The following is a 10480-nucleotide window of genomic DNA, read 5'->3' as shown; positions in this document are numbered from 1 at the left end:
AGCGCAGAGGGGTCCCCAGACAGCTACAAACCCAGACGTGTTTGCACAGGCATGTGCAAGCCCCGTTCCCTGGGGCAGCCTTCATGCCTGAGCGGGGCTCCCTTTTGCGCTGGCAGGTTGGGGGCTGCTCCCCTCCTTCAGGCAGATGAGGGGGATGGGGACAGAGAGGGGCCGTGCACCCAGCGCTGCCCTCTCCCCTTGCCTCTGCCGGCTGAGTCTCCAGCCAGGCCAGCCCCGCTCCGGGCGCTGTGCAAGGCCCGAGCCTTGGCCAGGACCAGGGAGGAGCGATGGGGAGCCAGAGATTGTCTGCACAGCATCTCCCCGGCAGCTGGCAACGGGGCTGCGCATTGTCTGAGGCGGCCCCCAAGCTCCACTGGCTCCAGCAAGTTTGCACCCCATGGCTGGGCTCCTATCCCGTGTCCCAGACCCATAGATTGCACCTTCTCGGCTTCTTACTACATCTGTGCTACAGCCCATCGCTACGAGCATCTACCAGACAGATGCAACCATGTCCCCTCTGCCTCCCGCCAGCCACGGGAAACTCCTGTACCAAAACACAGCCTCAAGCCCCCTTCCCGTGACTCCTCTGCCAGGGCTGGCACAACTCCCCAGCACCAAGGCATGTCTCAATTAACTCGGCATGCAAGGGAAAGGGCCGCCACTGCGTGCTCCCGCTCCCCGCGGGCCGGCTTCACCCGCCAAGAGGAGCTCCCAGTGCCCCCATCATGTCCGCTCACGGGGGAGAGCGGGGGGAGCCCTGCAGCTGGGAGGGAGCTCGCATCGAGAATGTCCTTGCTCTGACCCCGGAGGGTGGGAAGGGGGAGACTGGGATGAGACATTCCAGCCCCTGGCTTCTAATTTAATAAAACAACAGGGAGAGAAGTGCAGGGAGGAGAGGGATTTAACCCCTCTGCGGCTGGGCTCCACTGGGCAAGCATGGGTGCTTCACGTCAGCTCCTCTCCGGCTGGCAAAGACCCCAGCCAAAGCACCCTTGCTCTGCTCTCCTGTTGACCCCGCTCCTGCCAGCCCCCCGGTCCCCCCAGAAAGCCCCACTGCCAGCCCTCCCGCTGTCACCTGCAGGTCCGTCTTCATGAGCGAAGCCCCAGCCTCCACGATGTAGTGGCAGATAGTGCGCTGGCGTAAGGCTGCAGCCTGGTGCAAGCTGGTTTCGCCGCTGGGGAGGAGAAAGCGGGAGATGTGAGATGTCCCCCCTCAATGGGGACAAGCAGCACATGCGGGTGGGCAGCGAGTGACAGCAATTTGACTGCAGCAGGAGCTCATGGTGGGTTGTGTGCTTGTCCTGGCAGCCCTGGGAAAGGAGGGGGTGCTGCTTGGGGATGGTCAGTCCGGAGTGGACTGGGAACCATGGCTGGTAATTAGAGTGAGGGCAGCTGCTAAGTGCGCAGAAAACTGGTCACCTCGCAGAGGGTCTGGCCAATAGGCAATGCAAGTCAGTCAGCAACTTACTTCTCCTCCTCCGTGGCATCGAGGATTTCTGAAGGGGCTGTGGAGAGAAAGACAGTGCAGGGCGAGTGAGACCTTGCTGCGGGGCAGAGACGACCCACCTACGCCCCAGTCACACTCTGTGTGTTTCCACAGGGGATGCTACTTCTTTCCATGCTGCCTGCAAAGATCCTGGCTCCAGAGCACTCAGGCCAGCAACGGCATCTGAGCCCAGCTGAGATCAGAGAAGAAGAGTTGTTGTGGACTCATTACAGAGAATATCTAAATAAAAATAAAGCAGCCTCTATTTCAGTGGGAGCTGCCAAAAACAACAGGTCAGCTGCCCTGAAGGCAGAAGCAGGACACTGAGAAATGTTTCCCAGAGACATGCTGGTCCCTGCCAGGATGCGGCAATGGCCATGGGGGCACCCCGGTACTGGCAGAGAGATGCCGGGGAAAGCCTGTACGCCAGAAGGAGGATGTAGCAAACCCGGAGGGAAGGCATCTAAAACCCAGGAACACCCCCTCCAAGCAGAGGGTTGGGCTTTTTCGCCGCCAGACTCCTTTGCTAAGGGTGGCACTCTGGCCCCAGCTCACCATTCTCAATGATGTATTTGACGATGTCCTTGCTCCCTGATTTGACAGCATGGTGGAGGACAGTCTGGCCCGAGGAGTCTCGCACCATCAGGTCTCTTCCAGCCCGGTGCAGCTCTTGGAACTACAGGATTGCCAGATTGCTTGGGATGAGTTGCCTTTCCCAGCTCCAAGCCCCAAGCCCCAGCACTGCGTCCCAGGGGTGCTTGGCAGACTGTACGGATATTCGGGACCTGGCGGGGAGCTTTGTCCAGCTCAGCCACACCTCCAAGTCCCTTCCCTCCGTGTCCCCCAGGCGAAGAACAGGGCTTCTTGCCAGGAGCCTGCCTGCCTTCCAGCCACTGCTCCTGGAGGAAGGCCCTCAACAGGAGCTGCTCCAGAGCAATCGCGGAGTGCGGCTGGCAGAGCTTCCCACAGCCCGAGAGGGACGCCAGCCGAGCAGGCTGCAGGGCGAGCACCCAGAGCCAGCCCTGGCTGCACATCGCAGCAGGCAGCGGGAGCGCCTACCTTGCTGAAGTTGCCGCTCTTGGCAGCTTCTATCAGAAGGTCATCTGCAAAGACAGGAGATGGGTTGGGGTCAGAAAAGCCAAGCTGTAGTGCCATTTGTCTAACTGGGGAGCCAAGAGTTGGGCACCGGAGGCTCAGCAGTCAGCTGGAGCTCCTCCAGGTGCTAACCCCTCGGTCAGACTGGTTTTACATGGCTCCCCTGCCTTCAGACATGTGAGGGACAAGCGAGGGGAAGGAGGGAGACCCCACGTAGCTGGGGGCGCAGCCAGACCTCAGCCCCAGGGAGGTGCCCATGCAGGGGGAGCAGTCTCTGCCCATGGGCAGGATGACTTGCGATGGAAGAGGGGAGCAGATCTCCTGGGCGTCAGCCAGCAGCCAAGACGCCTCTCACCCATGACTCACTCACACTTCCAGGCACTGGGCTCCACTCAAGCTCCAGGAAACTCTTTCCATTTGCTCAGCTTGCTGAGGCCCCTGACCTTGTGCTCCTACCTCCAGAGCTCCTGCCATTGCCTGGCAGGGACAGCCGCCCAACCTAGCCCACAGCACTCAGCTCTGCAGGTGGGGGATTAGCCCCTCCGCCACGCCATTTCCCGCATGGTGGAGTCAGGAAGGCGCCTGGCCGCTCCACAAATCACTGTCAGGTCTCTCCTGCCCACCTCCAGGGTCACCTGCCTGCAGGGCTCTGTGCTCCCACCTAGCACACAGACAGCAGGGCTCCTGCCCGCACAGCAGGGAAAGGTTAGGCCAAAAAAAAACGTGGTGGGGACCCAAAACAGCGTGACCTGAGAGAAGGTGTGACAGGGGGTGGGACAGGACTCACCTTTGTGCGGGAGGCAGCACTCAGGCTCAGCGCTGGAAGGGAAGAAGAAATGGCATAACTAACCCTGCCAGTCCTGGCAGCAGATCGCCCAAAAGAGCACACGGCGGGTGGAGGGATGGCTGTGGAGAAGCCTGCCCCTGGCACTCCTCCAGCAGGCAGGAGCGGAGGCAGGCCAGGGGACTTTGCTGCTCTTTGGTCATGCCATCTGCTTCTTCCCCATCCCCACTCCCATTTCTACTGCTGCTCCCAACTCTGTTGCTCACTTGTACCCGAGGCCAGCCTGACTTGGGCCAACAGACACCCATGCCCTTTGCCTCACGGGCCAGGCGCTGGAGCTTGACCTCACGGCTGAGCCACCTGGGGATGCCCCACCACCTCCAGGAGCACTGGCTGGGGAGCAGGGAGGACGAGACAGCATCTCACCGCTTGGTCTAACTCAGCACTGAATTCCTGCTCACTTCCTGGGAGCCCCCCAGTAATCTGGCAGTGAAGCCAACCCTGGCTCTCCCATTGCTGCCCATCCTTCCCGAGCTCCAGCACCCCATTCTCTCCCACCCCAGACTCACCTGGGGGCAGGAGAGGAAGGTGGAGAGGAGGAAGAGGAGGGGAATGCAAAATGGTGCCCAGTGGGTGCGGCAGACAAGTCGACAAGGTCAGGCATGGCAGGAGAGGTGCCCACAGTTTGGGTGATCACCAGCTCTGGGTCCAGCACATAAAGCTCATCCTGAGAGATCTCTGTCACATAGTTGAGGTGCTCCTGAAAGACACAAATCAGCCTCCTCATAAGCAAGACCTACGAAGACAGCTTCGTCTCCCATCCCCTCACACTCCACACCTTGTAGCCCACCCACCCGCTCAGCAGAGTGATGGTGGCTCAGAGAGTCCTGGGACCTGTGCCTGGGAAGCCTCTGCATCTCCTTGTCCTTTTCAGGCTTCCTATCTCCTCCCAACCTAGCAGCTGACCCATACACCTCATCTCTATGTCCCTCTCTCCAGATCATTAGGGAAAGTATTTAATGCTGGGTAAGATGACCCCAGTCGGTGGGTGCCTGGCCAGCCCTGCTACATCGCTATTCCCTACCCGTTCCGCTGTAGGGTCCTGCAGGCAGCTTCCAACCCAAGTCTCTGTGCTCCCACCCACTATTCCTCCCTTCTGCATGGGAACCTGGAGGTGCTGGGGCTGGTCCTGGGCCAGGCCCGTCACAACACCCCTTGGGGGATGCCACAGGGCAGGGCAGTGGTGCGAGACCTGCGTGTCCCCGAGGCTGAGCCTGCCTGTCGGTCCATGTGAGCACAGGACACTCAAGCAATGTGAACACAGGATGCTCAAGCATCTTCCCAGCAGATGCCAGGGGTGATGATGGCAGAGGACGAGGCCACACTCACCTGTGCGCGGTCTATCCTGTAGAACCGATCAGCCGTGGTAGCTATAAGACAGGGACAGAGCAACACAGAGTGATTCTTGGTGGGGGATGAGGGAGACGGCCACTTTCTGCCACCAAGAGGTACTGAACTATCCAGTCACTTTGTGGCCTGCACGGAGGGCACAGCAAAGCAAACAGCACTCCCTGACCAGGAGCAGCCCCCTTCCCTGCAGGACCTCGCTGTTCTCTTTACCCGAGAGGCAGCCCCTTAGGGCTACAGACCGCCATGCCCCTGTGCAACATGCCTTTGCTTGCTATCTCCTCCTCGATGACTCCTGGCAAGGAGCCACAGGGAAGGTAAGAACATGCCTAGCTGATGCCGTGGCCTTTTCTGGGGGCTTTTGCGTACTCAAGCATTAGCCTGAGCAGATGAAGGTCAGGGCTGTGAGGCGCACATCTCAGCATTCACTTGCACCAGGTGAGGAACTATTCCAATGGTGCACCTCGTTGCATGGCGCCGAGAAATGGGGGCACTAAGAGGGGCTGGGAGAAGAGGGAGCTCAGTCTCCCACTGACTTGACTGAGTAAGGTCCCATGGACCACAACGAGGCCATGTTAGAGCTTGTGGCTGCTAGGCACAACAAAGCACGCCACCACCAGCTGTAGATCCAAGCCTTGTCTCCAAGGACAGCAGGAGAGAGCTTCAAACCAGCCTCCAGCTTGTTGCTGGCAGCAGCCTCTCCAAGTGCATGCCTCTGCTCATCCCTCTTCCTTAGACGAGAGATGCCCACAGCAGGAGAGGAGCTCCTTCAAGACCAATGGAGCAAGTGGCTGCACTGGAGCCAGACCCATGCAGCCACCCCCCCCAGGGGAGCAGGGAGGGGCTGGGGACTTATGGCATTACCGGGGGAGAGCAGGACAAGTAAGAGCACAGCGCTGGGACAATTGGGTCCCCACACAGGGTGGCACTTCCCCTGTGCCCCGCCAGGCTGCTGGTGCCTGCCCAGGCGAGGTTGCTGCAGTGGGACCCTTGGGCACCCAAGGAATTCTCTCTGCAGACAGAGTGGGGATGGGCCAAAGCAGATGACAGGAGTGAAAGAGCCCCGTTTATCCTATCCTTGGCTGGAGATTTACAGCCAGGGAGCTGCTGCTAAAGGCCTGTAATTCAGCTGCTTGAATGAGCCTGCGATGTCTTGAATGAGGCTCTGGCCTCTTTCCTGACACATTTTCCTGAGCCCAGAACCTGCTGCTGGGAGACTGGCAGGAAGAGGGAAAGCGGTCCTGGTACAGCAGTCCTGGTAGTGACACCTGGGAGCAGCAGCGCCAGCAGCCCCACGTGGAGGGCTGGAACCCCGAAGGGAGAAGCTGCATCCTCTCTGCCTAGCATGAGGTGTCCCAGGCCCACTTCGCGACCCACAGCCGCGCTCTGCTGTGCTCTACGCCCTGGTACTGGGAAGTCAGGGAGATGAAGTGCCACCAGAAGCCAATTTCCAGGTACAGAGGAAGAGCTCTGGAGCTTCTTGGTCAATGAAGGCAAAGGGAGAGGAGAAAGCTACTGTCAGGCAGGGGAGAAGCAGCAGCTGGAGCCCAGCGGGGAGCCTGCTCCCAGACCACTGGGATGCTCAGGGTGAGCCTCGCTCCCAGCGTGCTGGAGCAGGGGGGCCCCCTGCCTGCATGACACAGGAGAGCAACCCCAGCAGTCCTGCAGCGAGGGGACACACGACCCCAAGCTGCCCTCAGCTCTGGGAGCAGGAGACCAGCAGACGCCCCTCGCTCCGCTCCTGGTCAGCAGCCAAAAACACAGCCTGGGGCAAGAAACTGCTGCACTCGTCCGCAAAGACCCCAAAATCCACGAGTCCCAAGTCCCACGTGGCTCTCAGTGGCTTGTCACTAAGGGTCTGTCCCCCCACTCCCCCAAATTCAGACACAGCACTCCCAGGGGAAGGTGATACTCACAGTCCAGGAAGCACCACTTGGGTGACAGCTTCTGGGATGACAGTGTCTTCGGTTTGGCTCCATCTCCCTCCTGTATAAAAAAAAAAGAGGATAAAGTCGTGTCTCTTGGCTTCCCCATCTCTCCCCAGAGCGTCCCTCCTGCTTTGGGAGGTCCCTGCAGACATGGAGGACCACAGGCGCTTGGATGGAAAGGGGAACTTGAACACAGGCACAGCACACAGCGACGGGGAGCAGCACGGGACAGACTGGAGCCGACACACACCAGCTCACTGGAGAGAGAGGTGCCACAAGACGAGCCCACGAGACCGGCACGGTGCACATGACAGATGGGCCCGGGGGACGGAGCGAGGCCATACACACCTGAAAAAGCAGGCGCTCTAAAGCAGAGGGCTGTGGAAGGAAATCCTGCAGGAAGGCAAGGTGTGCTGTTACAGCCTTTGTCTGGGTGGCCCCCCAGCCCCTCTCTCGTCCCGTTGCTGTTGCTTAATGTGCTGCCATATCTGGCTTTACACACTGCCTGGCCAAGGTCCCTGGTCCCTGCCCTGCTTTGAGGCCAGAGCACAGTGGTTGCCCAAGGAGAGAGAAGAGGTAAACCACGAGGTGTCCGAGGAGCACCAGCCTCAATGCACAGCTTTAGCGGTGCAGGAGGTTGCAGAGGCATCAGTCTACCAGGCTAACGCTGCAGGAAAGCGTTACCCTCTGAGCCTGGGAGCTGCTAGCCATGTGCCTGTCTGCGTGTCCTCACCAGTGCCTGGGCACAAGGTGGGCAGGGGACAGGCATGCAGAGCAGGCAGAGCAAGGAGCAGATGCCAGCGTGCCAGTCTGGGCAAGTAGCTCTGCAAATCAGCCCTGCAGGACACTACGCACACGCTGGATGGGATTCCCTCAGGCACAAGAACCAGCTAACTGGGGACTGAGCAAGGTCCCTTCAATCTTCTGCGAGAAAATCAGACTGAGCAACGCAGTACCAGGACGCACACTGTGGGCTCAGAAGGCATTGCTCACCAGGAGCAAGGGTTACACAGCCCGTGTCCGGGTCATGGACATTCACTAGCACATTGGCAGGAGCACAAAAGTTAGTTTTTGCAAATGAAGAGAGTTGGAGGCAGGAGCAACCCTAATCCAGGCACCCTGGGAGGGGCAGAGCTGTGCCAGGAAACACAGAGCCCGCAGAGGGCTGAAGGAACGCAGCACAGCAAACAAAGGGAGAGAGGAAAGGCCTCCCCAAACACCCGGGGGTGCTGGCCCCCATAGGATGTATGCTGGCTTTTTCCACTGCCCCATAATTTTTCTGGGCCACTGACACCCTGGGCCTGGAGAACAAGGTCAGAAGAGCAACACTGAGAAGGAAGCTGCCAGAGAACAGGGAGCAACAAGCCATCCAGCTTGGGATCCTGCCTCTGCCATGGGGTGAAGGCAAACTGTGACCTGCTACCAGAAGCAGGAGCACGTGTGTTGGTGTGTGCAGGTCAAGGAGGCTTAGAAATCCCTTCTCTGAATTCCTCCATCCTTGGCACCCAGATATGACCACTTCCCACACAAAGCCTCACCTCCTGCAGCCTCTCGATTTGGATCCGGCATAGCTCCAGGTCGCTGTCTCCTGGAACCACAATGATCCCCAGCGGCACAGCTGCACGACAGGGCACAAACACAACTCAGGGAGCAGCCTGTGCCCCATCCCCACCACCTCACACAGCCGAGCTGAAGGCACTGCCTGACTCGGGGACTGCGGCTCCCACCCCCTGGTCACCCAGCTGGTCACTCACAGGCTTCCTTGAGCTTTTCCTTGTCATAGTGCAGCGCCTCATAGTCACGCATGCTGATTCGGCTCACCCGGATCCGCAGCCGCTCCGGCACTGGCTGCTGGCTGCGTGCAGGGGGGAAGGAAAAGGGAAGAGATCAGAAAGTGACAGCCCACTTTATTCTTATCCCAGTCACCCCTCCAAAACAGGCAAGAGCACAGACTAGGGTGGGGAGCTTGGCACCAGCAGCTTCTCCAGAATTAGGGTCTGGCCATACTTCTGTGACCTGATCCCTTCCCAGGCCCTTGAGAGAGGATCAAAATGCTTCTGAGAGTGATGGATCAGTCCCACCCCTTTCCCCTCCATCCCTCTGCTTTGGAGAGGAGGTGGCAGATTGATCTGAGGAACTTACTCATTGAGCAGAGGCATGGAGTTGCGACGCTTGGTCTTCTGCACCATGTTGGCTTGGTTGCGCAGGGAGATGTGGATGCAGGAAGCTGCCAGCTTGCAGGGCTCTCCATCTACCTGCATGGGGATGGCCTTGGACGTGGTGAGAACCACCTGCCGGCACTGGCACAGCCGTTCCCCGTGGCCACCAACCTGCAAGGCAGCCTGTGAAAGGGTCCAGAGTGAGAGCAGAGCACGGACTGAGGAGTGGATGGGGGGAGGACCCATTGTCAGCTAGACGCTGCAAGTGAACCAAGTTCTGGAAGGGATCCAGAGACCAGGGTGTGACAGCACCTCGCCTAAATCTCAGCGAGCAGACACTGTCACACAGGCCAGCACTACAGCTCCTCAGGAGAGAAGCTGGGGAGCTGGGGGGCTGGTCGACCCGCAGTCAATGGGACCAGTCGCTCCCCTCATTGCTAGCTACAGCTGGCAACAGCACCGACTCACCAGGGATGTCATGGTGAAGCCGATAACTTCAATGCAGCCGTCATCGTGGCGCTGCGGCTCAAAGTCATGGTGCTCTCCGGGGTTGCCCCAGGGCATGGTGCCAGCGCAGTACCTGTGAAGGGATGACAAGCGATGCACGGACAGGCCCCCCCCAGACCCAGGCAGGGGTCTGTGGCATGGGGGTGAGGAGCCCAGCACACAAGGGCAGGTCCTGGGGCTGCTGACCTGGGGATGTTCAGGAAGACCAGGCACTGGGGCTTCAGGTCCTGGATCTTGGAGGTCAGGTCTGTCCCATCGCACTGGAGACAACACAGGGGCGTTCAGACTGCTGTGAGGGGGGGCTTGGCCCACCCTACCCACCTGGGAAGAAATGACCTCCCCCTCTGCTCCCTCATGGTGACTGTCCTCCAAGCCAGGAGAAGCCAATGTCCCCAGGAACACACCCTCTCCCCAGTCCCGAGATAGCCAGTGTGCCAAGGGACCTCTCCTCGCCCCTCGGCAGCTCACCCCCCTCAAATCCCTGGCCCAGAGCACCCCTGCACACTCACAACCAACTTGACGTGCTTCGCTAAGTCTTTGGAGCTCCCTGTGAGGAAGTCGGAGAAAGCCGTCTGCCAAGGCAAGAGACAGCATTAGTGCCCACACGTTCCCCGAAAGAGGCAGCCAGGAAGCCTGGCACTGACCATCAGACCTCAGCTGCTGAGAGCAGGAAATCCCTCGTCCATTGGCAGAAGCTCTCTCTTCTCCCCTCCCAAAACAACCTGACCCATTCCTCTGGCCATTTTGCCTAGCAAAAACCTTGGGGCACCTTTAGTAACACCCCCCAGTATTCCCTTGCCAGCCCAGTCCCAGCTTTAGGGAAGAGCTGGCAAGGTGGGTCTCTTCTTGTGAGAGACTCGAGTCACAAGAGACAAATTCAGTCTTAAGCTGCAATGAAGTACCATAAAACAGAGCTGATGTGACCTCATCTAGAGATACCAGGAGAGGCAGTATGGCTCTGTTACGCAGATCCTAGGGTCCCCTTTGGGTTTAACTGTACAGAAAGGAGGCGAGACAGAAACAGGAGAGATGTGAGATGGTACAGAGCAGCACTTGGCCTTTAGTACTGCCCAAATACTGGTCACCCAGCCACATGGGTAGGGAGGTATATTGA

The 10480-nt window shown here is 59.2% G+C and overlaps 1 protein-coding gene across 2 annotated transcripts in view; it reads right to left on the bottom strand.

Moving 5' to 3' along the window:
- DGKZ (diacylglycerol kinase zeta) overlaps positions 1-10480 on the bottom strand; it is a 45139-nt gene that overhangs the window by 3778 nt on the left and 30881 nt on the right. For both annotated transcript variants that reach the window (XM_059819977.1, XM_059819976.1), the window contains 14 exons: positions 9876-9938; positions 9553-9626; positions 9328-9439; positions 8843-9042; positions 8455-8555; positions 8239-8318; positions 6689-6758; positions 4755-4795; positions 3935-4125; positions 3369-3400; positions 2546-2589; positions 2042-2162; positions 1469-1505; positions 1076-1175 (listed from right to left, as the gene is read on the bottom strand). In XM_059819977.1, coding sequence (XP_059675960.1) covers positions 1076-1175; positions 1469-1505; positions 2042-2162; positions 2546-2589; positions 3369-3400; positions 3935-4125; positions 4755-4795; positions 6689-6758; positions 8239-8318; positions 8455-8555; positions 8843-9042; positions 9328-9439; positions 9553-9626; positions 9876-9938 — 1266 coding nt within the window. The remainder of the gene's footprint in view (positions 1-1075; positions 1176-1468; positions 1506-2041; positions 2163-2545; positions 2590-3368; positions 3401-3934; positions 4126-4754; positions 4796-6688; positions 6759-8238; positions 8319-8454; positions 8556-8842; positions 9043-9327; positions 9440-9552; positions 9627-9875; positions 9939-10480) is intronic.

The sequence above is a fragment of the Gavia stellata genome, chromosome 7 (assembly GCF_030936135.1).
Source record: "Gavia stellata isolate bGavSte3 chromosome 7, bGavSte3.hap2, whole genome shotgun sequence".
Taxonomy (NCBI): Eukaryota; Metazoa; Chordata; class Aves; order Gaviiformes; family Gaviidae; genus Gavia; species Gavia stellata.
This window is presented reverse-complemented; position numbering and strand designations above follow the sequence as displayed.